Source organism: Lonchura striata, chromosome 5 (assembly GCF_050655825.1).
Source record: "Lonchura striata isolate lonStrDom1 chromosome 5, ASM5065582v1, whole genome shotgun sequence".
Classification (NCBI taxonomy): Eukaryota; Metazoa; Chordata; class Aves; order Passeriformes; family Estrildidae; genus Lonchura; species Lonchura striata.
In genome coordinates this window covers 33,229,091-33,256,194 of record NC_140707.1, presented here as the reverse complement: position 1 = coordinate 33,256,194, position 27,104 = coordinate 33,229,091, and the positions used below count along the sequence as shown (strand labels likewise).

Here is a 27,104-nt window from a genome sequence, read left to right as displayed (position 1 = left end):
TTCACTTCATTCCTTGATTTTGAGATTTCAATCTGTGTCATTTCGGCAAGCTTCAAAACTTTTCACTGTACCTTGTCATCCCATTCCGTTTAAATATTTTCAGTTTCAGAATTTTCTAGTGTTTTTTCATTTCATCATAATTAATATCCTTTTTGTTCTGCTCATTTTGTTCCTTGATTTCAAGATTTCATTTCCTTTCATGAAGTCACATTGTATGCCAGCACACTGCACAGGCACAGTATGGAACCTTTACCAGAGCTTTGAACTTTTTATGTTCATATTTGGGGCCTTGTGTAGTTAAATCACCAGTTTTATAGGAGGAGACAATTATTGCTGTTGAAACATAGAAATTGTCATCTGGTTATTCATTTAAAAATGTGATTATTGAAAACACACACACAGCATTTGCTGGCGTTCAGATCTCATGCCATAGAAGCGAAAGGAACAATTAAAAGGAGGATGCAGGGATGGATAAAAACAGATGGATATTCACCTCTTCCTGTAGGATAAGCAATTTTTGAAGGGCCAGGGCTTTTACAGAAACCACCTGTAGCTGGGCACTCACAGTGACCACCACAGTTCATGTCCCAAAACAGAGCAGTTACTTTGCTGCCTGTCAGAGCTGATGGGGTCCCTTGAGAGCCAGCAGGATAAGCTGCTTCCCAGACAGATGCCTTAACCCATGTACGTTTCAAATATCCTCCCAAAACATACTCAACAGTAAAAGCTGCTTCTTGCTGCCCTGGCAGGTGGCATTTCCAGCCACCACACAGTACCTCACTGTGTACATCTCCACTCAGCATCCTGGTCAGGAAAGAGGAAGGAGTTGCTGCTCTCTCGCCACTAGAATTTGTACCTTGGAACAACCATTTTTAAAATAGCAATAAAAACATTCAGCCAACTGTGACCTAACAGATACTGCTTACAAACTGGAGATGACACACCAGTAAACAAGCAGCAAATACAAACTACCTCTGAAAGCAGAAGTCTTCGTGTCTCTTTCTCTGCATGCACATCTGATTTAAATTCCAAAGTTGTACCTTTCTGATGGGGGAACCCAACAAGATCCAGCCGAAACCCACTGTTACGCTTCTGCCTGGAGAAAAACAAACTGTTGTTTCTTTCTAGCTATCATAATAAAACTTACCTGGGCAGCCTGGCCTCTCTCCAACACACCTGAATGCATTTACACCAGGGAATTAACTGGCTAACAACTTGCAAGAGCTATGCACTCAGGGCTCTCATTTCCCTTTCCTTATGTATTGGCTGGATATCCTTTACCTTCCTTTCTACTGTTTTGGCTTCAGCAGCCTTTTAACATTTTCTTCCTTTGAAATAATTAAATTGAAACCAAGCCAGCCCAGCAGCTGACTGCCTCAGGGTAATCCCTCACATTCCCCTGGGCCATGCCAAGGGGCATCATTTGGGGGCAGCCACGGAGAAGCCAACAGCACAGGTGAGGAATAAGCACATCTCCCCTTTGCAGCAGGAGGTGTTGGCAGAGCCTTAGCTGCAGGAGATCCCCAGAGGCAAGAGAAGATTTGGCTTGTGCTGAGGCACACTCTGCTCCCAGCCTCCTGCAGGCTGGGGTCCCCTCCACACCCAAGCACCATGATTTGTGTGAGATGAGGGAGAAGCATGAGGAAAATCCCCTGCCAGCACTTGCCATGTACTGGAGGGCAGCCATGCAGCAAGGCACCTGCGAGTGGTGGCAGGAGGCTCAGGCTGCTGCTGGGATCTTTGCAGGCAGCTCATGGAAACTTCCAGCAGAAAGCTCTTCCCAAGGCATCTGCTAGGATGGGCAAGTTCTCTGAAGGATGTTTCAAACTGGGTACTGGGTATGTCCAGTGTAGAGATTATAGGAGCACAGATGGATTTTTACATCTCACCAGTCAATCTGCCACAGAAATGGTGCCCCCTTGATACTTACTGAGGTTTTAAGTTGTTTTAGATAAAATAACATTTTAAGAAAAAAGGTTTGTCACATTTGTATATTTAATTTTTATATATAACTTGGCTATTTTAACTGAAAAAATTTCTTTCCAAGTCTCCCTAAAGTAAGAAGTGGACTATTTAGCCATGTTATTGATTCCCAACTTTTTCTTTTTTACAGAGACCTTCATGGTATGATCCTGGCAGACATGACAAACACTTGTCAGGACTTGTGGGAAGTTCAGGATCCCACAAAGTTAATACAAAATATGTCTGTTCAAAGCTCCTTTTCCCTCAAATATCTCAGTTTTAGTCCTGCCTGCCTTTTTACGAGCTGCAATAAATCCCACAAAGCTTCTGCCCCATGCCATTAGGAGAAAGTACAGATTAAAATGTTTGAATGTATGAATGCTGCTCACAGAAATGTATTATTTTATTATCTTCATAGAATTGTTAAAATTGTAAAGTGACAGCTGAAGTGAAAAGCCAGTCTTTAAAGTTGCACTTCACAAGTTAACAGCATTTCGCTGTCATCACACACTAATAATAAATGTAGTAATAAAACTCTTTGTTTTGAAAGAGAGCTGCAAAGTGTTTCCTGACAAAAAACTGCTACATTACATTTCCCTTGTGCGGCCTCAAAGGCATCAGAAGGGATGGCAGCTTTCCCCAGCACTGTTGTTGATGTATCAGGGAACAGTGATATGAGGACACAAGAAAAAGTGGGGTTCCAATGACCGAAGACCAGTGATTGCAGAAAACTCAGCTCTTTAAAGAATGAAACTCTACTTTAAGCTAATTAAGATACTGACTCTGCTTTGAATATTCCTCCTGGTACAAGCTGCTGCCACATGAAGTAAAACCTCTATCCTCCCATGGCTTAAACTGTCAATGTATTACCATGTCCAGCTGTTACTGTGACCCTATCAAGTAAGCAGCGCAGAAATTAGGATTTCAAGTTCAGGACATTCTGTCTCAGGTTCAAAATCTGGAAGATTTTGAAAGTTATTAAAAAGGTCTAGGAAGAAAAAAGACTTTCTGTGTGCAGGGAAGAACTTTGCTGATGTATCCTGGGAATTTCCAACCCTCCACATCTCCACACTGAGCTGGTGGCTGGGCCAGTGCTGATGGCCATGAATTCTGTGCTGCCTCCTGGGACACGAGTCAGCTGGAGAGCAGAAACACCACTGGCAAGGCAGTGAGGATTCTCCTGCTCCTTGCCAGGGAGGCCCAGAGTAACCCAGAGCTGTCAGAGCACTTGTCTTGGTTTATCTTCTGTACCCAGCTGCTGAGCTTTGCAAGAGTGGAATTGGATTATTTCTGAGACCTCCCATCCTCTCTCAGATTTGGACAGAACTGACCACACATATCAAATATAACAAGGAACTCCTGACCTTGTTAGGTGAGAGACCTAACAGAGAGCATAGCCACAAACGTTCTGTCTGCTTTGAAGGTCAGACAAAAAGAAAATCTTTTCTGTATGAGCCAAGATTAAAAATCTTAAATTGGTGCCACTAATCAGATTTTAACACTTCTGATGGATTTAATCTTCCATTTTCTTCTGCAGCTAAAAGCACCGTGGAACATCCACTTATTTAAGCAGAATGAATTTAATTTTTTCTTATCTTGATAAGTCTATTTGTAAGCAATCAAGAAAGAAATCAACTGTGGTCTAGAGATTAAAAACAGAAGTTTCTTGACAATTGAACTATCAGGCTTTAAGTAACCGAATTCTTGAGACATTTTTGTTCAATCTCTAAATGTTTCTGCGAACTTGAGACAAAAATTATAACAACCAAAGTAGTAAATTGCTGAGTGATGGTTCAGTAACTGAAGCCCTGCCTTGCAAAGAGCCAGAGCAGTGCTAATGAGGAGAAGGAGAAAGAAAAAAACCATAACCCCACTCCTGTCAGATGAAAGCCTGTAGTGCCCAAAGCTAAGGAAGGATCTTTTCTAAGGTAAAATAGAGCCACTTTAGTCTCTGCAAGGATAGTAAAGCCAGGAGATAACTGGCAAGGTCACCACGAAAGGATGATCAGTGCAAAATACAGGGGTGTTACAGAGAAGCAGCCAATGCTCAGGGCGTGTTTTTCTCCCTGTGGCTGCTGCACCACCAAGGTGCTGTCCCTGTGTCTACCCTGCCCTGGCTCACTCAATTGATCTCCTTGCCCCAAGGCCTGGGAGGATTTCTTCAGGCTGGCTTGTCAGCTTATTCCAGAGTAACAATCTCTTCTCTGGCATGAACTGTCATGGCTCCACCAGTGCTCTGAAAGTGCAGGTATTGGCAAATTTTGCATTATGTACAGTTTGTCAGACACTGTCTCACTGATGTGACCACCACTTCCCCTCTCTTTCCCTCCTACTGCTTCCCAACAGAAAACATCACCAGGCAATTCTTAATCCCTCTCCCACCACTTGCCCTTGCTTCTCCCAAAAAATATCGGGGAGTCTGCACCTTCCTGCACTCTCCTCTCCAAGCTCCCACAGGTATCTCAAGCCGAAGGCATGCCATGTCAGTCAGACAGACTGCCTCCTCCTTCACACAGATCTGCCCCCAAAGAGCAGGAAGTGGGGAACAGAAACTGGGAACCATGTAGATTCTGCACCCTGACAAACCAGCCAGGAAGTGTGGGGTGTACATCTAGGCCAGTACACCCTCTGGAAACTCATGTCTCTGCTCACTCCTGCTTTATCTTTTGCTTTCTGCATCAGAAGCTTTCAGGACAAGAAGCTTTCCCACAGCCCTCCCTAATGATGATGAGGACCCAATGATAAGTCTGTGACAAGTCACAGCTACAAATCCCATCCAACCCTGAGGCTCTTTCTAGTCCATATGTTCTTCCATGTGCATGGCAGCCTGCCTTGGCACAAGGGTGCTGCTGTAAACACATGCCCGGGGCAGAGGGCTGGCACTGGCATCTCAGAGATCAGCTGTAATGTCAACAGACTCTTCAGCACGGATCTATGCGATGCCTCCACAATGGGAGCACAGCAACAGAACAAGTAAAACCTTCTGTGACCAGCAAAGCAGCTGCACACACAAGTTTAGATGGGAACAACTTTCAGCTGAGCACCATTCTGGATCCAGTGAGCACTGTCTGTCAGGATGATCCCATCATGGGAAGAGTTTGCTGTAAGTTTTGCTCACCCAGCAATACCTTCTGTGTGAACAGAACAACATTTTTGTTTCTGCTGGGAAACCTGAATCAAACAAACAATGGGGGGCATGGAACAGACCTCCTTGCTCCTTATCCCGATTAAAATTCTTCAATACTGTCCCCAGTTTCTTTACTTGAAACAAGGCCTCTCAGCTCCCTCGAGAGGTGTTTTCCCAGCATGAGCCACCAAGCACTTGCCAGCTTCAAGGGAGCTGGCAATAACTCCACAAAGCTGTTCTGAACACTACACAGGAGGAGGAGGCAAATCAAATAGACAAGAGGAGAAAGCACACATCTGTCACTCTGATGAGTGGGTGACTCTTTGAGAAGGGCCAGCACTCTCATGGCCAACCATCATCAGTCTCTCCCAAGTGTGCTGAGAGGAGATGATACCTGCAAGATCTCAGCAGAACTTAGGAGCAGACAGGACAGGCCAGGATGCTCCAATTTAAACTAATTATCCAGGTTGCTGTGGAAACCTCAAGGCTGGGAAAGAAGCACTTTGAAAACAAACCACAGTGAAGCAGATTTCCTATCCACTCTGAAAAGGTTTATGACCAGAATAGGCAAAGTGGGCGTTAAATGCTTTTGAGCTAAGGCAATAGTAGCAGCAATTGAGGAGGAGGCATTATGGATTCACAGCACCCATCATACAGGCATCTTTTATCCCCAACCCCAGGAGAACAGTCCCCTGTATTTTGCCAACACTACAGTATGAAAATTCTGAAATTTTAACTCCTTCCTGGCACCCTGTCTCTTTCTCCATTGCTATTGTAGCTATAAATTACCATTTGTAGCCATAAATTACTATGTGTAACTATACTAACCCTGTAAGTAATGACAAACAGAAAAGACACAAGTAGAATTCATTTGATACTGACGAAGTAAAATTATCCATGGCTTCAAAGCTAATCAAAACTAAATAACCCAAAGAGTTCTTTTTCACAAAAAAAAAAAAAAAAAAAAGACCAAAACCACCACAAAACAAAACCCAACAAAACACAAACAAAACAAAACAAAAAATATCCCAAAAACCCAGAGCAGAGAAGTGACAGAACTTTGCTATTGATTTCAAATGGTGTGTGCTCAGATCAACCCACTGTGGCCCAAAAGTGCAATACTGAATCAGATACACTCCAACCTCACCAAGAGTTTGTGCTTGAATATTCAAGTATTCTGTGACAAAATGATTACAAGTAGCATTAGGACAGAGTGATACCTGACACCAGTGTGGTTAATTAATAATGTTATTGCTTGTATAGCTGTTAAATAAATGAATGGTTACATATGGACCCAGTTGTGGGGTTTTTTTTTTTTTCAGAACAGCTCCATCCTGAATGCTCCCTGAGGAAGGCAGGCTACTGTCCATCCTTACCCAAGACAGTTTCCATTCATCTGCTCCTTATCATCAAATCTGAGGGCCATTACATTTTGGAAAAGGTGATGGCTGTTTTGGAAAAGGGAATCTTACCTTTCAAATCCACCTATTTGAAAGTCAAACAGTTTTGAAGAACACAGTTTTTGAGCATTTTTTGGAAGAGACACATACTCTGCTGAAATCTTCAAGGACCCTTCCAACCCAAACCATTCTGTATTTCAAAGAAAAGGAAAAAAGTAAACCAACAGTTTCTATCTTCCACATAAAAACAGTGACACAGAGGTGTTCTGTAAGCAAAGAAGCTCTCAGCAGCTGCTGCAGCCCCTCAGATGGACAGAATCTGGTGCCAACCACAAAAACAAAACTCTCAGGGCAGCCCCCTGCCCTCGAATCCTCTGCAAACATATAAATAGTATATTTTACTTTACTTCAGTGTACTCTGATTTTAAATTAGTTTTCAAAAAGTTTTTGGCTTGGTCATCACAAGAAGAAGGAAGAAAGCAAGCTTTTTAACTGGAAAGTAATTATTTTGGATGACATTTTTAGGAATACTGTTTTCAAATCCATGTAACTAGGGGAAAGGTTCCTCCACCTATCTTTAAGTTAAAGAATGAAACCTAACTGCCTATTTACCATTCTAAACATGCTGCCCTTTGCACCTGACTGCAACAGCAGAAACAGCTCAACAGCAGTGCAAGAAATGTGCAAGCTGCCCGGGTCTCTAGTGAAAAGTCTTTAAGTGCCATGGGAACAGCATCAGCTCAAGAACTCTCAAATCTCACTTTTCTGCACACCCATTTTGAGAACTCAGCAGAAGTGCCTGTAGCATTCGGGAAGAAGTTTCTAATGACAGGAAAGTCCTTGCAGAAAAGTCTCCTGAGGAGCTCTGGGTCTGGAATCTCCTCTGCCCAAAGCCATTTCCTGCTGTCTTGGCAGACAGGGGCTGCAATTGGCTCCTGGCTAGCTGATTTTTCTGGCGAAGAGGTGGGGGAAGGAAGGAAGGACCTACAAGCTCCCAGCTGACAAAGAAACTTGACCCCTAGGCCAACTGCTCCCCTTGCAGCCAGTACAGGCTGGGAAATGATGCCATACACCTTCTCCTCACTGTCAAACAGATTTGGATACAGTGAAGCTGACACGTGAGAGAAAGCAGAATGCAGCAGTCTCCAGCAACAAAAGGAGCGCTGGAGGACAGAACATTTCTCCTATAAATCATTTCATTTCTGGGGAGGAAAACTTGGTCTTTTCCCAAAGGAAGTAAAGAAACTAGACCAAAATTTGCTAACATTACTATATTGAAACCAAGAAACAGAAGTGAAAAACTGCTCTTCCACCTCTTCCACAACAGTATCAGCCTCTAGGGTCCTGCATTAGTTATGGGCCATAGATTCACTGAATTCAAATGACTTGCAATTCCCACAGACTGAGGTTTGGGGGTTTAAAAGTTTCCAACTCATCCCCATCTCTTACTCTTTCTTGCAGCCTGGCTGTTCTTAACACAGTGAAAACAAATGGAGCTTATATGAACTGATACAGGCAAAAGTGTCTTCTCAGAATGCCTTAACCAATTAGCACTGTCCCTCAGCTAAGCACTCCCACTCTCTGTCAGAACTGCCAAACCTGGACACACATACAGGAATATGCACAAAGCTCCAATGACACGAAGAAAGTAAATATAAAAATAAGTGTCTGCCTCCTTCAACTCCATTTCCCATTAAATATTTCATAAAGCCTAAACAAAATATTCAAACACAAGGAAATAATAAAAATAGTCCAAAAACATTTCTGTACAAATTGAGATGAAAGTGAAGACATCATTAGATAATGGAGTTAAGTTTTCTAGTAACATTCTTTCATTTTAGAAGAATAATGTATGGTGGTTTAGGAACTTAAACCACAACAAATACAGATATTTTCTCAACACCAATTTATTCTTACAGTGAAGATTAGCTTGCTTAACAAAGCTAATGTGTTACAAGGCATAGAGTATTTACCTGTGCTTAGATCCTACTGCAGGCAGGCAGTGAAGATGGACCAAACCTATGATTTGAACCTGTACAGTGATGATATTTAGCTGCAGTAAGAACTTAATCACATAGGCAGCACTGCTGACTTAACATCCAGACTGCAGCCATGAGCCCGCTGCTTCCCAGCAGCAAGTGAGGCGCAGCAGGCAAACCTGAAGGATTCCAGCAAGTTACCCTGGAATCTGGTCTGAGGTGCTGACTGCTGATCTGTGGCAGCAAAGGCTCAAGAGACAACCCTGTGAGTGATATTCTTTAATGCAATACGCACTGACCCAGAAGCAGGGTCATCAGATGTCTCTGTTGCTTGCCTTTGCCTTGTCCTGTCTATGTGGATAAAAAGTTAGGATATAGTCTGACCACAGAGTGCATGGCAGAAGAGAGCCTGGACCCCTGCTCCACTAGACACCAGTATAATTCAAGTAGTTATTTAAGTTATGAAACTGATTGCTTAACTAGAAAAAAATTCTGCAACCTACAGATAAAAAGCAATGCACCACCCTTTGGTGAAATGAGTAATACCCAGTGATCATCCTCAAGTGCAGCTTTCTCTTTTCTGTACAAACACACAGAGATGGCTTTAGATGACAGAATCCCACCTTGCCATTACTTCCAACAGAGATCACGACTTGGGAGTGAGTAAAGGTGCAAACTATCCAGCAGACACTGACTCTGTCTGCTCCAGTTGGGACCTCTCAAATCTTTCACGTGCTTTGTGCTCTTTTAAGAATAATCACTGCTCACAAACTTAAAGCCTGTGATTTAATATCATCTAATAACATATAATTTCTGTCCACATAACACAGGCAGCTTCTGATTGCCAAAGATCTTCATAATATCAACTTTTTTCCCCATGACTTCAAGGAACTCTTTTAAATCTGTAGCAATCTAAGGCTCTAGATCTGCTGTGGGTCCAGATATCCAGCAATGTCCAAAGTGGCTCTTCACTTCCAAACTCCATCAGGTTCTGGATAAATGATCCTAAATGTCAAGTTTATCCGTTCATCTCTAGAATGATACTCCTTAGGCACTCGATGCTGTAAGTGACATTAGGAAAAAAGAAAAAAGCATGAGGTTGTGCATTTAAAATACAGGTAATCAAACAATGACTAAACCCTTCATTTCCTGTGATGCCTGTTTTATTCGTATTTCTAAACACTTAAGTAGGGTAAAATAATCAGGTTCTGAATGCTCAGGGCCACTACAAACAAAAAGTCTTTGTACATTACTGTAGAATTCTTAAACTAAGTTACAACTTGTTGATGTTCTAAATTTCTAAATTGATTTTGTTCTTTTCACTGCAGGCTGCAACCTTCGCTGCCGAACATTAATGCTGGAACATCTGAACTGATTCCTCCTGCATCCCTTGGCACATGAAAACAAATCCATTGTTTCTGTGGGTGCTTTCAGATTCTGAGTCAGAAAGTAATACTAATGCCTTGGAAAGCAATTGTGCCACTGGAAGCAGAATGTCCCATACGTTCATGGGAGTGCCTCAGCTTATCTGGACAACTGCATTGCAAGTAAAGCATATAGCAATGTCAAGGAGTTCTCACCTGCCAGTCCTCCTGGGTGGCTCCTTCCATCACCAACAGACTCCCGTGATCAAGTGGGATTCTGAGTCTTTCTACATAAGTATAGTCTCCATCCTCTTCCTAAAGAGAAACATCAGACACTGAAGAAGCAGGCATGTGCATTTAGTAGAAAACCAGTTCTTTACAGCAGAGCTTAAAAAGCCTGTGAGGGAGGTGGCTCTTCCAAGATCAGGATGTCTAAGTAAACCTCTCTGTAACAGCATTTCATATAAAGTCCAGGAGCCAAGCTTTTTAACGATGAAAAGAAGCCACTGTATCTCACTGGCTGGATGCCACAGGTAAAGTTCAACCAGTTCCTGTATTTAGTGCAAAATTCTGGAGTAAGGCTGCAAACCTTGTGGAATAATCTTAAACAGTTCAGTGTGGAGATGTTTTGCAATAGCTAATAGTAGTTAAATAAAGTTAACTACTTCATCAAAAGTAACATCTTCCAGCTAGTCTGAATTTCTCCTGTTCCAACATTACATGCTGCTATGGCACTAGCTGCTGGAAGAAGAATTTTTCTTATTTTTTAAAAAAAAAATCTCCTTTTCCTATAATACCTGGTAAAACAAGTTGTCTTAACCACCACTAAGCAAGACAGAATGCTAGACTAAAAGACAAACAATTTGCAAACTTTTGGTAAGCCTTCAGATAATGTGCAACCATTTTAAAACTCAAATGCAACAGCTAGACACCCCAGCAGTGGTCTCACACATGCCACATTGAGTGGGAGCAGCAATTCTATTGCTTTGCACTACCTTTTCCAACTTTAAATCAGATTTATACACTGCTCAGTGTGTAGTAGTCCAACTTGAAGGAGGTTTGTCCTTATAAAAGTTCATGGCTTGCTGAAAAACTCAAAATAATGAGGTAGAGTAACAAACACTGGGAAAATTATGTCCTAAACTGAGTTTGATTTTCAGAAAACCAACTAGTAGTGTGTGTGTTTATATGTAAGAGGAGATAGAGGACTGAACTTTCTGAAATGCAAAGAGCTCGCTTGGTATCAAGTCAGTATCAACAAACATTTTCTTATCGTCAGTGGAAAAAGGGATGAATTTCAAAAATCAGTATTATAAACATGACTGCTGAGGAAAAGCAGAGAAGTATCACTGCACACATACTTTCTATTTCAGAGGATTACATCATTTCACTTTGTGATGGATAACAGTGAGCTTATTTTTATCTCTTGCTCATCTTAATTAAAAAGGAATTCTGCTAAGATAAATGATTTAGGAGAAAACATCCTTTTGGCTTAGAAAAGTCAGTATGTAAAAACTGCAATTACTTTCTGGTTTAAATGGGACCTCTGAACTGTATTTTACTTAGAAAAAATATATTTTTATGTCAATTTGCTTTGAAAAGCCAGTGGAGTTAAACAACAAGTTTTTACTTTCTTATGGGTCATTACTGTTGACCAAAGCTCATTTCAGAACTTTTATTCCTAGAGTTGATGTCAGACATACAGAAAACTCACTTGACTTTCAGAGGTTAAGAAGCTTATGAAGGAAATTTATTTTTGATATTAAAGGTGGAAAAGACTTACTGGTAATAAACATAGAAAGTGCATCAGGTGACTTCTTTATGTTCACTGTGTAACTCTATATATGTACCACAAAACCATCTGCTTACAAAAACAGGTAAAGAAACTGTCCTCCTTTTTAATATATTAGAATTTTCATAAACTTGAGTCACACATTCAATATAATCCAAGCTTTACACTATCCAAGTACACTGGCTAAACTTTTTTTTTAAAATCCTTAATTACAGTAACTACAGTTAATAAGTAAGGAAAGCTCAGCATGAGTTGATGGGAAGCTGTGAATACAAAATCTGCAAAAATTCCTGGACAAGGTTGTTTTCTTGAAATGCTATCTAAATCAAAGAGAGTAAAGATCTAGTATAAATCTATACAAATCACCCAAGTTGGTTTCTTAAGTCTCAAGAAAGTTTGTTGCTACAGTGGTAGGAAATGGTTTCTGGACAGTGTAGAGGAATCTTCTATTATATGGAAAAGTAAATGGAAACATCCTGTAAAAGAATGTGTACATAATGATGAAGTTATACAGGCAAAAGAGCAAAATCATTTTCAATTGCAAAAGTCAGCATTTTTCATGGAGAATACTAGCTTCTAATCTTCTGCTTCACCTATTTTCCTATTATCAAGAGAATTATCCTTACAAAAGTTCAAATCTTGTATTTTTCAGATTTCATCTTGATTGTATCCCTCTTTTCCAGTTTACATCTCTAGCACCAGCTTTGTAAACATCCTCCTCCACAACAAAGTAGTCTCACCTACCAATACTTCTGCATTTAACATGTTTATTTTCACTGTCTCTGACAAAATTAACTATCACTGCAGTTCTTTACAGATTCAGTAATGATGAATATCAGTTATACAGCCTTTTCCTCACATAATGCACTGGCCCGCCTACACAGGCCTACCTTTAGACTCCCTCAGTCCCTTCTTCCTCTCTGCTTGTCTACAGCTTCTCAAGCTGTGCCAATACTGGTGGACAATACCTCATCCTCTTCTGCAGCCACCACTGTCTGTGAGTCTCTCTGATGCCAATCTAAAAGTTCAACTCACTTCATCTTGATCTCAATCTCTGCTTCTACCATGCTCCAGATATTCCCACATTCATCTTCAATTAGGTCTGTTATAACACAAAGGGTTGTTTTTCTGCTGTTTCCAGAAGTACTAGATCTTTACCTTCTGCTAAAAAAAAGGACTGTACTTCTTGGATTCATTTGAAGGACAGACCCATCTCTAGGCTGATTCTCTGAACACCAGGAACACCCTGCCATTATCTAACAGGTGTGAAGCTCCCTCCCTTCCCAGCAGTTTCCTTGGTCATAGATGGAAGAAGAGCAAGCTGACAGCTGGCTTTCTAACTCCTTCCACAGTTCACATGGCCATTTGCTGGACAACCACCCAGCTGGTCCCTATGGCACCCACCCCTGCTCTCCCAGTGGAACATGGGGCATCAGGTATCACCCTTCCCCCCTAGGTAACATTCCCCACTCAGCTTCCAGGAGGACAAAATCAGATAACCTGGCACTGTCTCAGAGTTGAGCAGTGAACAAGCAATAGTAAAAAATGGGAGTGAAACCAATTGCTCTTGATTGGGAGGATGAAGTCATGTCCAAGTGGGCCTGGGGGCTTGAGGCTGTGTGGGGAATGGGAGGAGGTCACGGTGCCACAGTGGTGACACTCAGGCTAGGCAAGCACAAGAGGACTCACTGACTCAACCAATAATTGTGTGAATGGTATATGAATCACAGCTCTAAAGCAAAGCATTTGTCTCCTGATTTCAGTGTAGGCAGGAGCTACAATGATGGGGGCAGGGGGAACAAGAAAGCAGGAGCAAGCTAGAAGTAATTTACTGGAAGAAGGAAACAGAAGAAACCCCATCACTGTAGACTTTTAACTATGAAGTAGGCACCCAAAAACCCCTAGAAACCATTTAAAGCAAAGGAAAAATACCAGCTGCTATAATATAATTGATCCAAATAAACAGAAGAGGCTGTATTTAGAAAAAAGAATGCTTAAAAATTCCAGCAGGCAAAATAAAACTACTTCTGGAGTCATGTTAATTCCCATGAATTCTCCTTATTCCAGTGAGGAATTTACACCTGAAATGTATTTGCAGCTTTTTTAACATGCACTGGGCTGAAATCCCGGTAAGAATTATTTCTACTTCTCGAAAAAGGATGCTTGTTTAAGAAGATACTAATAGTCTATGCATGTCTCTACACTCCTTTACCCTCTATTATATGATGAAGACTTATCCAGTACAGTACTCACCAAAAACAAAAACAGAGGACTGAACTTTTCCCTACCCTCACCCTAGAACAATTTTCAGGATAATAAAAAAAACAGTTAAACCTAAGTAACTTTTTTTTTCATTTTTGCCAACTGAAAAAAAATTTCAGATTGCGTGATTGTTTCAGAGTGACTTACGTAAACACTACCAAACTACTAACAGACAATTGTCAAAATTCACATAAACATGCACAAAAAATGCAACCCATCAACACTACTGGTCATCTTTTCAGTTAGAGAAACAGGATTTTATTAGCTATCAGGTTCATCCACATTTCAAGATATAATCTAGAAAGTATTTGTAGAGATACCAACATGGACTGAAGTCTCTGAAGGCTCTGATCTAGCACTCTTCAAATGCCCTTCAAGCTGTGACCTCACTTGTGGTACATATGGTTTTATACTCAATACATGGTCCCACACAGGAAATCACCTTTTTTCCTAGGACCATTTATCCACAGTGATGTTCTACCATAGTATTTCTCATCTTGTATGTTCATTATATCTTTTATCTCAAAATACTTAAAAGCACTTACAAGAACTGAGGGAAACTAAGGCCTTTGAAACCCTAGAATCTGAAACAGCACAGTGCTGGCCTCCAAAGAGGTTTAATTTTGGGAGGAAAAGGATTTACTTTCTATTTCCCTCCTCAATGAAGACTAACTCTGGAAAACCCAACATACTGATACTGGCTGATACTGAAACCAGGGAGAGCCTGAATGCCTGTGATGACTGTTAATCTGAATTCCTTTTCCCTAGATAACATTCCTCTTCTTGTAACTTGCTTTTTTAACAAAGGACTGATCAAACTTCAAATACATACAATCAGTTTTAACTTTCTCTTAATGAAAGAGGGAATGCTACAGTACAATATAGTATGAAAATTACTTTTTTGGTACAGCCTGAAAGGTTGTAATTTCCATCAGAGCCTCTTGTAACTCCCACTTGGCAAAGCATCTATTGTCATAGGATGCTCTGAGGAAACTGAGGAATGTGCAAAGAATACGTAATATGTGCCATGTAATTATTAAGTATGAATTCCCTTAGGCACAGGACACACTTAATAGCAACTATTCCAAAGATCTGCACATGGGGATTCTACCTCAGAAAAAAGGTATGTCACTTGCAAAAGGAATACACTTCATAGCTAGCAAGACTCAGCTAGTCAGAAATATCACGTCAAAGATGCTAAAAAAAAACAAAAGAGGAGACCTTGAGGGATACATCTATAGAAAAATATCCATCTCTGGAAGAAAAGGGAAGAAATCATGCAGTACAGCTCAAACGAGGCAGTCAAGTACAGAAGGCATAGACTGAATTTCCCCTTTGCTAATAGTGGGTATCTTTTCAGAAAATCTATAAAAAAGGCATCTTACTCAAGAACTAGGCTTGATTTTTAAGACAGAACCTGCAAAGTTTATGCTGAAGCTTAAGCATATTTTATTCTGATTCATTGATGAGGAACACAGACATTTCTAAAATGAATCTAAACACCATTTACAGTTTTCTAGAGGAATAAACTTTCCAGTTGACATTTTATTATCAACATAGCATCAGGGATACTTACTCATGCTATGCTCACTGACATAATAGACTGGTTATGTGATCTCATGCTCAGGGACCAAAATTAAATTCCCTTCAGGCAACAAAGACTTTACAAATTGGAGAACTGGTGAAAATTACAAACTATTTGTTTTCTGGCTGAATTTCCGACCTTTGCTGTTCAGACTAGGTGACCCAAGGTGACTCTTGATGGGCAGACCTCAGTATGTCAGCATAGATTTTTCCTGCAGGCTGGTAATTACCACCTCTGCTTTCTGTACTACCTACTCAGAATAAATAGCAACACAAGCAGCTAGCAAACTTCTTCCCAAAGTTGTCAAAGACTGCACAAGCAGAAAATTCATCTGAAACAGGACACCCTAAAATAAGGCTTGTATTCTCAACACATGTGAATTCTTTATTTGGATAAATAGGAACTGCAAAGTTTAAGCTGGCTTATAAACAAAGCACTCTCAAGCACAGCACTTTATCTAGAAAGTCTTCACTACAGAATCACCAATTAACTACCAAAAGGATATTCCACAGGTCTCCTGATCAAAGTAGAGGATCTCTGTTTAGCCCTCCAGTATGATGTGACAGCTTCCAAGGCATTTCATGGAAAAGATATTAGCTTTTTCCCTTTGTTCACTGCCCCTCAATCTGAATACACACACGTCAAAATGCAAACACTGTTAAGAGGATTTTTACTTACAAGAGTAGTCAGAACTACTCTTCACCCCACATACACTCTGCATTACATAACACTGTTCCGAGTTTAAGAAAATGCAACTCTTTGATTCATTTGCACGGTGTAAGTCCACTTCCAGTATCATTGATCTCATTTTAAGCACCAGAAAGGGCCCTTATTTGGACAGAAGGCTGCCCAAGTTCCAATTCACTGCAGCACTACACTACACTGCTGCACATTATTAGAGTGCTCCCATCTCCATCCTCAGAATGTCATGGCCTGTGCGAGAGATTTCTTGATCCTTACACTTATTCCACAGAACTTTCCAAGCTGTGCTTTCATTGACTTTGAAACGCTTTAGTAATTAGGTTGTCTTAAACAGGGAAAACAATAAACATATTAGTAGCTATGCGTCTCCCAGTGTGATATGAACACTCACAGGGGAAGGTTTTTTCCTCATCTCAAAGGTCCGAGTAGCACCAAAGCTGAGTGAGGCAATGACAGGATTTTTCCCCAGTGATGGCTCGTTGTCACTGTGCCAGTCCACACTGTCCTTCTCATTTCGGTAGAGGTTGCAGAGAAGAGAGTTGAAGGTGTAGCCAGTGAACTCTTCAATGCGCTCCTTCAGCATGGTCAGCAGAGGATGCCACTGCAATCAGCACACAGGGACATGTAAATGCATGAACACAGGCTAGGGGCAGGTAATGCAAGACAGAAGGCAAAAACCACTAAGAAACAAAATATGCTGCAGTTTAATCACAATAAACTCAAAATCAAACAAATTACAGTAATTCTGATGATATTTTTAGTAGAGCAGAGGAATGGGCTGGGCTTTCTGCAAAATATGCACACGTTACCCACCACTCAATACTAAATCATCTCTTAAAACTCTGAAGCCAGGCAGCCTTTCATGCTAATGGAGGCAATCAGTGACTAAATGACACTGCTCTCAATTGCCTGCAGCTGTTGACAGAGAACAAGAGGAAACGGTTGGCATAACACAGCCCTCTGTCCCCACTCTGTTAGCACAGCTTGTTGAGCTCAACTCATCACCTCTTGGGGTTTTGACTTTGACATTGTAACTCTTCAGTGGGTCACAAACCCAATGTCACTGGGTCCTGGATTTCATTCTTTCCTTTGCTAACATCTTGCTGAGCCCACAGGCCAAGGAAGGTCTGTACATTCCATTACAAGTCAGTTCAGTTATTTAATGTTATGAGTTACATCATTACTTTCATCTGTCAGAGTGCTTTCAAGAACTTCACAAATATATTATTAAAAAAAAAAAAAAAGCCAAAGCAATGTAGGCCAGAATTTTTACCCATTATATAAGCAGAAACAGAGAGCAAGAGAGGACAAGAAACTGATTCCAGATCTCCCAGTGTACCACTGGCAAAAGAAGCAACTGAGAGAGAGCTGGAAATATTTTCTAGTATCCACCTCTAATAAACAAGGCTGCATTACCTTCTTTCCAAGCTTCCCCAAGTTTAACAGGTACTTAATTTATTGGTTACACTGCAGGGGCCTCAGCATACCATTTTTCTCTCATGGGGTATTTCTAACTAAGTCATGCCTTCAACCATTAAGCATCATGAGAGTAATTAATTCTAGGTAAACACAGCTTGCAGTCATGGAACATGTTGGGAAAGCAGTAATATCATCCAAAAAAAGTTTGCTCCGCAACTGGGCTGCCTGAATGTGCAGAAGAGTCCAACAAGAATTATTGAGAGCCCTTTTCAGTGATCAAGACTAAATTTCTTCAATTCCCATCACAGAAGTATGTATTAATCAAATGTTACCATACAGTGAATTTTACAATGTAGTTGAAAGTCCACTACAACCTGCAGCAGAGTAGTTTTGTTAACAAAACTCTATCACTGCTTACAGAGAAGCATTTTCTAACAGCAAAAATCATTGAGGCACAAACACTGGATTATATCTAGAAGTGCTGCAATCACACCAATTCTTACCAAATGAAAAAGGAGGGCACAAAGCTAATTACTCCTACAGATCTAGTGTTTAAGGGAGTAATCAGTTTTGGCTAAGCTGGGCACTAAATTACATTTTAATCAGGTCAGTTTTGTGCTAGAAACCCTGTTCTAAAGGCAGGGACTGTGATCTTTATACCATCCCCTATTTTCTAAGCTGCAGGTACTCCCACCTGCAAAGCTGTGTGAAATACCAGTGTCTGTGTGCAGCGTACTCATAGATCTGCCTATGAACAAATTCCAGCCAGGGAAGGAAGGGCTATGCAACTTCTCCAGTGCATCCCTCTTTTTGCTTGAGCTTCTTTCTCTCAGTAAAAAAACAGAAATAAAAGACAGAACCAGCCTGAGTAACTTATTTAGGCATTGTACCTTTTGGATGAGAGAAACAAGCCAGTGGCCCAATGAGCACTCAGAACTTGATGCAAAGTGAAATGAAACCTCGAATTCAGGGCATATGGGCTCCATTCAATCTCTGAACAGCAATGGATTTCACACCAGGCAGTTCTGAACTGGATTTAAATCATTAGTGTACAACAGAATGATTTTGTGAGGGCATTTCCAATCCCTAAAGCCATTCAGCTTTCAGAAAAGCCAACTGAAAATAGTATCTCACAAATGAGTACCAAAGAAATGCTTGTTTTTCCACCACAAGTTCCGTAGGCCATAGAATTTTTAACTACAGTATTTTTGAGACTACAAAATCTTCACAACTCATCATGTTAAATATCGCCTTTCCAACTCTTCCCAAACATCCCACTTTGGCAGCAGTTCTGGGACTTGGGACACTTTTCTCTCATGCTATCCAGCTTTCAACAGTGACACCTAATTACTGCCGTGGAAATTTTAAACAAAGCAATACCAAGAGACAGGCTGATGGGACAACAGGCTGAGAGAGGGGGAGGGAGAGAAAACATGAACAAAACATCACTGAGTCACTCAGAAGGTTTTTAACTCTTCCAAAACAGTGTGGGAAATTACATGCTACAATCTGGAACTGCTGAGCAGATGAGCTCCATGTGTGAATTTCATAGCATCCACACAGGGATTATAATATGCCTAAACTTTCATTCCAGCAGTATTGAACCTAAGTGTTTCTGAAAGCAACTGGCATTACTGTATCTTTACAACAAAAAAAAATCAGTATGACTGTGTGCAATACAATAATGCTTGAACTAAGTAACACAGAGCAATTTAGAGTTTTGCACAGAGCTACAGTGACCCAAAGCAAAATTTTAAACTCCAGAGCAGTAACCTGCTTTTGGTCACATTTGGCAACTAAATCACGCTGCTCTCAGTCATCTCACTCAAAGTGTATTGTATAAAACTGACCACTTTCCAGTATAATCTGCTGCTGATCACAAATGAAATGCTAACAGATTCTCTAGATAACGAGAATAGAGGGAATTTTTGTCTCTTGATCTCTGCAAAGGATTTATCTGTAGACAATAATAAATCACATACAAATACATACATACATTTGGATTTGGCTGCATTGTTATCCTGGAGTATGTGTAAGGAAGTTCCCCATACCAGGATGTAAGCCGTGGTTCCTCAAAAGATATTTCTGAAAAAAACAAGAAGACTTTCTCAGTTGCCTTATCAAAGGATTTGAAAACGGAAATATGATGTAATTCTACCAAGACACTTAATCAAAAAGAGACTGTCCATTCACCTAAAGAGCAGCCCCTTAAAATCCTCAGCTTTATATAATGAACTCAAATGAAGAAATTAAATTCTTCAAAATCAGGTGTGCATCTGCAGGAGGAATTACCTTGCCAAAATCGTAGAAACATATCAATTTTCTTACCCCTAAATGCCAGACAGAGCAGGGACTGGATGAGTTAAAGATAGCAAACAAAACTGAAATTTTATCTTGTTTTATGTTCACTTGGTTCTGGTGCCCAGTATCTTGGCGTAAGTTGCGAGATTCAGATGGACCACTGGAAAGGGTGAAGTAGAAAGGACTGTAGCATCCTTGGGACATTACAGAAACAAAATGTAGGAAGGCTGGACACAGTACTTTGTCAAATATGTGTGTGCTCTGTGCTATAACACAAACATCAGGTTAAAAAATATGCTCAGCTTTTGAAAATACTACCTTGGCAACTATTTCTCATGCTTGACAGGTAGCCTTCTCCATTACACTGTTCCTTTATTGCCAGCCAAGAAACACACATGTTGAAGACATTTTCCAGCCCCATCTAGTAACTACTCTGACACATTATCTTATATCAGCTCCTGACTGAAAGTGAAATTTAGCTAGAACAGGTGCCCCTTAGTGAACAAATCCAGAATAGCAGCCTCTTCTCCTGATACATATTAGAACTAATAACTAAAACCGAAGGAAAACGAACAAGCTCTGCTGGCATTTTCAGTAAAAGAGGCAAAAAATATACCTCATGAAGAAATCTCCAAGAATACAGTTTTTGCAGCATTGCTGGGAGATTGTAGGATGGTGGCCAGACTTAATGTTAAAAAATGAGTAAGAAAAAAAACTGGAGATGACAGAAGAGACGGTAAAATTCCAAGATTTTTAAGACAGGCAACTTTAATTTGGAAAGATCTCATTTAGTTGGCAATAGTAACATGGTATTAGAGATTGAAAAGTAAACTGTGGTAGTCTTCAGATATGCATGGAAAACCTGCACAGAAACTTGAAAAAGTGCTAACACTGAAAATGAAAACCAATTCTGAACAGCACACAGATTCTGTTATGGAACTGACCTGTGAATGCCCTGAAAAGGTGATCTACAAACTCCTTACCCTGTCTGATGTGAGTTCGCTGACCCCAGGGTATGTCTTGGAGGAGTTGCTCAAACATCCAGTCTGCTTGTTCTGAGTCAATAAAGCCAGGAATCAAATGAATCCTAAGGAGGAAAAAGAAAAATGGAAGGAATATACATTTCTGTATCTGCTTTGGGAAAATATTATCATTTTGAGGATTCCCAAAGGAGTTAAAAATGGCTATAATGCATCATATCAAAAGTCAAAGCCCAGTATCCCGTTTCTGACAGCCAAAAGCAGGCGTGAAGAAGGGCTCCCGTTGAGTCTTACCCTCACCAAATGTAAGGAATTTCTTTTCAAAACTTATAAAAACACATGAAAACCAACAATATAGCATAAATTCCATGATCAGACATATGCTGCGAAAAATGGCAACTTTCTCCCTTGTTATTAATTTCACATCTGATAAATCAGATAGACCTGATTATTACAATACCATCAACATTAAGTAAACAATTGCCCTTTATTCACCATCTCCACATCACTTAGAATTGGACAGCCCTTTATCCCTACTGCCATTCCTGTTCTCTTTTTCGAAGCATAAAGAAAAGTATTTAGCATAAGGACAGTATTTAACGTCTCCTGTTTTTCATTTCCATATGTACCTGTAATATGTTGATTGGACCAACAGTCACCCAAGAATTACAGTCACTGTGGTGGGCTGCATAGTAGGAATGCTGCTAACAGCAGTTTACTCTCACAAGCATTCCATGCCCCAAAGATGTCACAGTAAGAGTATATGGTAAAGGTGTTAAAAAAAGATGCAAATCTGATAATTAACTTTCCAGAAAAATATATATTCCATCAGAGTATTATAAAAACAAACTCCAGAAAGTGCAGGATAACCCAGCCGATTGTGTATTTTGTCTCTTTCCAGCTGGCCAAAGCTTTTATTTTTGAAAATGCCTTAAAGATTTATTTGCATCTTTAGAAGAAACTGAGATGAAGACACAAAAATAGAATAATACAATAATCAGAAGAAATTAAATGCACAAAAAAAATAGTATGTTTTTGGCATTTTTTTCACTGTTAATGAAAGCCTATCAAATTCAAAAGAAGAGGATTAATACTGATATTGCAGCTAAGTCAGCAAGGTAAAATGTACTTTAGTTTGTAGGAATCACAGAACAAGTAGGTTTTGTTTTGAAGTGTCCTGAAGCTGAAATAATTAAGGCATGGCATATAAGCACATGAGCTTACCACAATTGCCTAAAGTTAAATGCTTTCATTAAATTTATTTGAAACAATTCCAAGTTACAGCTAAAAGTTTTGGGCTGCTTTTAACTGTACAAAAGACATCACACAGGAATACAGATCCAAATTTGCATCAGCAACTTACTGTGAATCATGACACAAATGGCCAATTGTCCTTATTCTGGAAAGAGCACTGGATGGAATACACACCAGATGTCAAGAGGTTTCTTTTTCTTCTCTTCAGTGCTGCTCAGAACCATCTCTGTCCCTGCTAAGTGTCACTCAAAAGTATTTCCAGAAGTACTCTAAACAGACGATGCACAGGAAGTGCCATGTGCAGAAGTCAAAACCCTCTGCAGAGACTGGACTTCAAAAAGGTGAGCATTACCACATTACTCTGCAAAAGCAAATTAGCATTTCATCCACATACCTAGAAATGCCAGTTGGTCCCTTGCTGAGCTCATACACACCCGGCTTGCTGAGGATGTAGAAAGGAAAGAGCCATCAGAAAGACAAACAATAAATTAGCTCAGACTGAGCAGCACAGACTATAATTGCTGTAGGCCTGGATTAGGGAAAGGTTTTCTTTAAAAGAGAAAAGAAAGTTAGAAAAGGGAAGAAATAATGTCCTGGACATAAAGGTCAGAGTACAGCAGCAAGGCATGCAAGCAAATGAGTTTGCATGTACTTCCAGTCCCTCCCTTCACCAAAGGCTCAATACAATTTTAGGGCTCTTAGAAAAAAATAAAAGAGATGTCACAGGGAACCTAAGGGAGACAACCATACAGGACTGCACTCAGATCACTAGAAAGAAAATTCTGAGAAAGAAAATTCTACCAAGACAGCCAAACTCAACCAAGCTAGATTTTCAGTATCTCTGACTCCACCATGCACCACCACACTTTCTCAGGCTTCATGCCAAAGTTATCCTGACAAGTTCCCTATTTCAATACAAAGGGTAAGTGACATACAAATACCCAGATTCACTATGAAATTTACTATTAGCTACTTCTCTGAGTCCTGAAAGAAGCTACCATACCAGCTATATTTTTTCCAGAGTAAGTAATTTCTAGCATAGTTTACACTGGGACTGTCCCAGGGAAATGTACACTGCTAACCAAAGGAGACATACTGGCAATTGTGCTGAACCAGAATGTTCAACTGATCACGGCTACTGGCTTCCCACCTATACAAAAGGCATAAAAACCAGTTAACAGACTTGGGCTCTCCTAATAACACATTCAGCTCATGATAAAAAGGTTAGAAGTCACAAAAACAATTTCTACTCTTACCAACCACGAGGACAGAAAAAGCACAGAGAAATCAGCAGGGTACTCACTCTATCACACCTGCCTCAGGAACTCTGCGCTCCACCTGAAAGGGAACAAGACAGTAAACAGTGAATATTAAAGTATCTGGCACTCTCCAGTCAAGCATCATCTCTAGTGACTCTGTGTAGCCACACACTGATAAACCAGTGAGAAAAACATACCTCGGGGCAAGAGGGAAGCAGTAACAGCTCAACCATTCCCTCCTTGTCCCAGAAACTCTCAAATGCAGCTACCAGTGCAGGCTGGTTTTTAGCTATCAACTGCCCCCTAAAGGACACTGATTTCTAAATTATTTAGACTATTATAGTACTTGCTATTTATCAACAGCAATCAAGAAAATTCTTATTTTCATATTTAAAAAATAACCTTAATATAAGGAAAAATTCAAAGCCACCCTAAGAAGCATGAACAAACTGCAGGCCTCAGTCAAATGAGCAAAACACAAAAGATCACACATAGCAAGAGCTTACACTGTAAAGCTGTCTGCACAGCTGAGATAGCTGTATTTTGTTAAGAGACAGAGTAGTTTAATCCAGCATTGGCTATCATGCTGGTTGTCTAAGGGATTTATGCTTCCCTTCTCTGAGCTCAGTGGAGTTCTGATTTCCAAGGAGTTACTGCATTGAGCCAAGAGGATCAAAATACAGTACTACACAGATAGCAGGTCTCTGCCACAGGGGAAGAGAATCTTCCCAGGCCATCTTCAATGCTTCCAAGCCCAGATGACAGCCTTTCAAAAAGGTCTAGCTTAGAAAGAAGTGCTCATGAGTGTTTTTTATCCCAAGCAAGGAAGTTCCCATATGCTGCATAGAGCACAATATCCTTCATCAGCTGATGGGACAAAGTCTATAAAACAAGTCCCATGCTCTTCCCCTGTAACAAGTTAAGACAGAGACCCCACCTGAGGAAAACAAGAAGAGCTCAAACACACTTAGGACACTGCAGACTGAATATTTAGTTGAACATATTCTTTTAGCTCTCAAAAAAAGAGTAGTTATGAACAGGCTAAACAGAAGGACTTTCTGTTTGCCATATATGCAAAGCAATTACCAACTCCATTAGCAAAAATTCAAGGCTCAGCTCTGATTTTAAACAATGAACTATATTCTCAAATAATTTTTACCTATCATTTGAAGTTTTGTAACAGATAAGATTCTGCTAGTTACTCTGTAATTTTTACCTCTGATGGCTTTTCAAAGACAAATTGCTTTTGATTGTGAGGCTGCTCTTTCTGTCTCCATGCTGGTCTTGCACCTGCAAGGGTGAGGCTGCTGGCTACAGGTGCCTTAGGTGCTAAAACAAGGAAGAAAAGAGCACATGAACTGATTATCACCATACTAAAAATATAGTAAGGAAAAGCTTATGGAATCATTCCTTGGCAGAGACTTCAGGAAATTGCCAAACCTAAGAGTTAAAACTGCACAGGAACTGAAATATATGTATTTGTTATTCATGGACAAACACAACTGAAAACATACTTTTATCTGAAAGGATGACATCCTTTAACTTTTCAATTCTACAATAAATACCTATCACATACCAGCAGAAATTGTTCCATGCAGCTAAGCTGCTTCCCTCTGTATTCCTTTTCTTCGAAAAAAACCTTCTATTAAAACAGAATTTTTAAACCAGCAAGAAAGTGGAAGAGCAACTTCGGAACAACACTTCAGGTGTTTTATTTACACAGGCTTTAAAGTGGGCCTGAAACACAGACAAAGTCTTCACTCTGCATAATTTAAACAATGGGGATTTTTTTTTTAATCCCGTTGGGAACAGAAGCAATGAAACACACGTGACAGAAAATTTTGAGGCCACATGCAGAAGTCAAAACAGTTGGCTATTCTCTTTCATAATTTAAAAAAAATATCAGCTTGCCTAGGATGCTCAGACCGCAGAGATATAGGAGCTTTAGGGAAACTACAATCAGGTGAGTGAAACCTGTTTTGAGCATGTTCACATAAACAAACCAGTTCCTCCTGCCAGACTGGAAACCTCCAAAGTGCTCCTCTGCCTCTGCACTCTTTGGTTTCAGTGTTTGTTAGAAAACCCGCGAGGCTAACTCCATCCCTTCCCACTACTTCTCTTTATTTTACAATGTTTTCCCCGTGAAAAGCTAAACGTTGGTACATAGCGCGTTTTAAAGACAAGAAGTGGCTGGCTGTTCTTAGAGTCAGCTCCGCCGAGCACTACGGGTCTCACTCGAGCTGCCCTCGGCGCGCTCGCCGCAACACATCCGTACCCGCCTCCTGCCGCAAAATCGCCGCACCTGGGGCACAGGCGCCGATTTTACTTAAAATCTGTGTTCGAACACCTGCAGCTCAGCTAGCGACGGGAAAAGGGGAAAGGGGCCGGCCCTCGGGGCGGTCGGAAAGTGCAGCCGGAGAGCGGGGCCCTGCCTGCCGCTCGCCCCGCCGCGCCCAGCCCGGCAGCGGAGGAGTCCCGGCCGCCGGGAGGGACGGGAGGACAGGGAAGGAAGGACAGGGAAGGGAAGGAAGGGCGGCTGCTGAGGACGCTCCTTACCTGCGGGCAGCCCCGCCGGGCCGCCGGCCCAGCCGCCCTGCACCCGGGCCCGCCGCCGCCGCTCCGCCATGCCCGGCCCGGCCCCGCCCCGCCCGCAGCGCCGCAGCTAAAGGGCCCGGGCCGGGCAGCCAGCGGCGCCCGGTCCTGCCGCTCCCACAAGGGATGCCAACACTCCGGGTTTGCCTGGCGCCGCTACGATAAACATTATTGAACAGCGAGGGACGGGACTGATGCCACCAGAAACCCCCTCCTGTTTTCTGGCGCGTTCAGGGTAGTCCTAAGGGCGTGGACAGCTATTAAGAAGACATCACCCCTATCACTGAGATGAACAGACATTCAAAATCAAAGTCGAGGTAATTCAGGTTAAGGTGTAAGTAAAATTTAGGTAAAAAATTAGTTTAGTGATTCCCCGCTGCAGGGTGGAAAATAGATGACATTAGGGCATGAGAGGGGGAACCCAGCCTGCAGCCTGACAGCACCTGAAGGGGGACCAGGGGTGCTGAGAACCTCCTTACCTGGGCACAGTGCATACTATTCCCTCTGCCATACCTTACTGAAGACCTTCAGTAGCTAGAAAATAGTTATTTGGAAAAAATTATGTGTTAATAGCTTGACAGTTCTAATAAAATTTGTGTTCTGCTTGTTTAAAGTATCAACACTGTAAAATCATAGAATATCCTGAGTTGGAAAGGATCCACAAAGATCATCTTAAGTTCAACTCCTGGCCTTGCACAGGACAGCCCCATGTACTTTTTGAGAGTGTTGGCCAAACACTTCCTGAACTCTGTCAGGCTTGGTGCCATGATTACTTCCCTGGGGAGCTTGTTCCAGTGCCCAAACATTCTCAGGGTGCAGAACTTTTTCCTAGTACCCAACTCAAACCTCCCCTGACTCAGCTTCATGCTGTTCCTTTGGTTCCAGTCACTGGTCACCACAGAGATCAGTGTCTGCCACTCCACCTCCCCTTGTGAGGAAGACCACGAGGTCTCCTGTCCGTCTCCCCCAGGCTGAACAAACCATGTCACCTCAACTTCTCTTCATAAGGCTTCTCCTCCATGCCCTTCACCATCTTCACAGTTGTTCTCTGGACACTCTTCAATAGCTTTGTATCTTTCTTATATTGTGGCACTCAAAACTGCACACAAAGTATTCAAGGTGAGGC

The 27,104-nt window shown here is 41.2% G+C and overlaps 1 protein-coding gene across 1 annotated transcript; it reads right to left on the bottom strand.

The window, feature by feature from the left end:
- Positions 1-2,341: 2,341 nt before the first annotated feature.
- On the bottom strand, positions 2,342-26,079 carry ALKBH3 (alkB homolog 3, alpha-ketoglutarate dependent dioxygenase). Its single transcript, XM_021533223.3, has 9 exons — positions 25,943-26,079; positions 24,603-24,715; positions 23,431-23,465; positions 22,522-22,569; positions 20,877-20,980; positions 19,589-19,677; positions 16,565-16,774; positions 10,049-10,147; positions 2,342-9,529 (listed from the first exon to the last, which is right to left on the bottom strand). The coding sequence occupies exons 1-9, from the start codon at positions 26,010-26,012 to the stop codon at positions 9,437-9,439; spliced, it is 861 nt and encodes a 286-aa protein (XP_021388898.3). The 5' UTR covers positions 26,013-26,079; the 3' UTR covers positions 2,342-9,436.
- Between the last annotated feature and the right edge of the window lie 1,025 nt (positions 26,080-27,104).

Bases quoted from the DNA above. Each gene is read 5' to 3' on its own strand.
- ALKBH3 (XM_021533223.3), bottom strand. From the start codon at position 26,012: ATGGCGGAGCGGCGGCGGCGGGCCCGGGTGCAGGGCGGCTGGGCCGGC. The intron at 19,678-20,876 runs GTAAGGAGTTTG...TGTTTTTTTCAG, and splicing joins GCGAACTCACATCAGACAGG to AAATATCTTTTGAGGAACCA. The intron at 16,775-19,588 runs GTATGTATGTAT...TGCTGATTGCAG, and splicing joins CAATGCAGCCAAATCCAAAT to TGGCATCCTCTGCTGACCAT.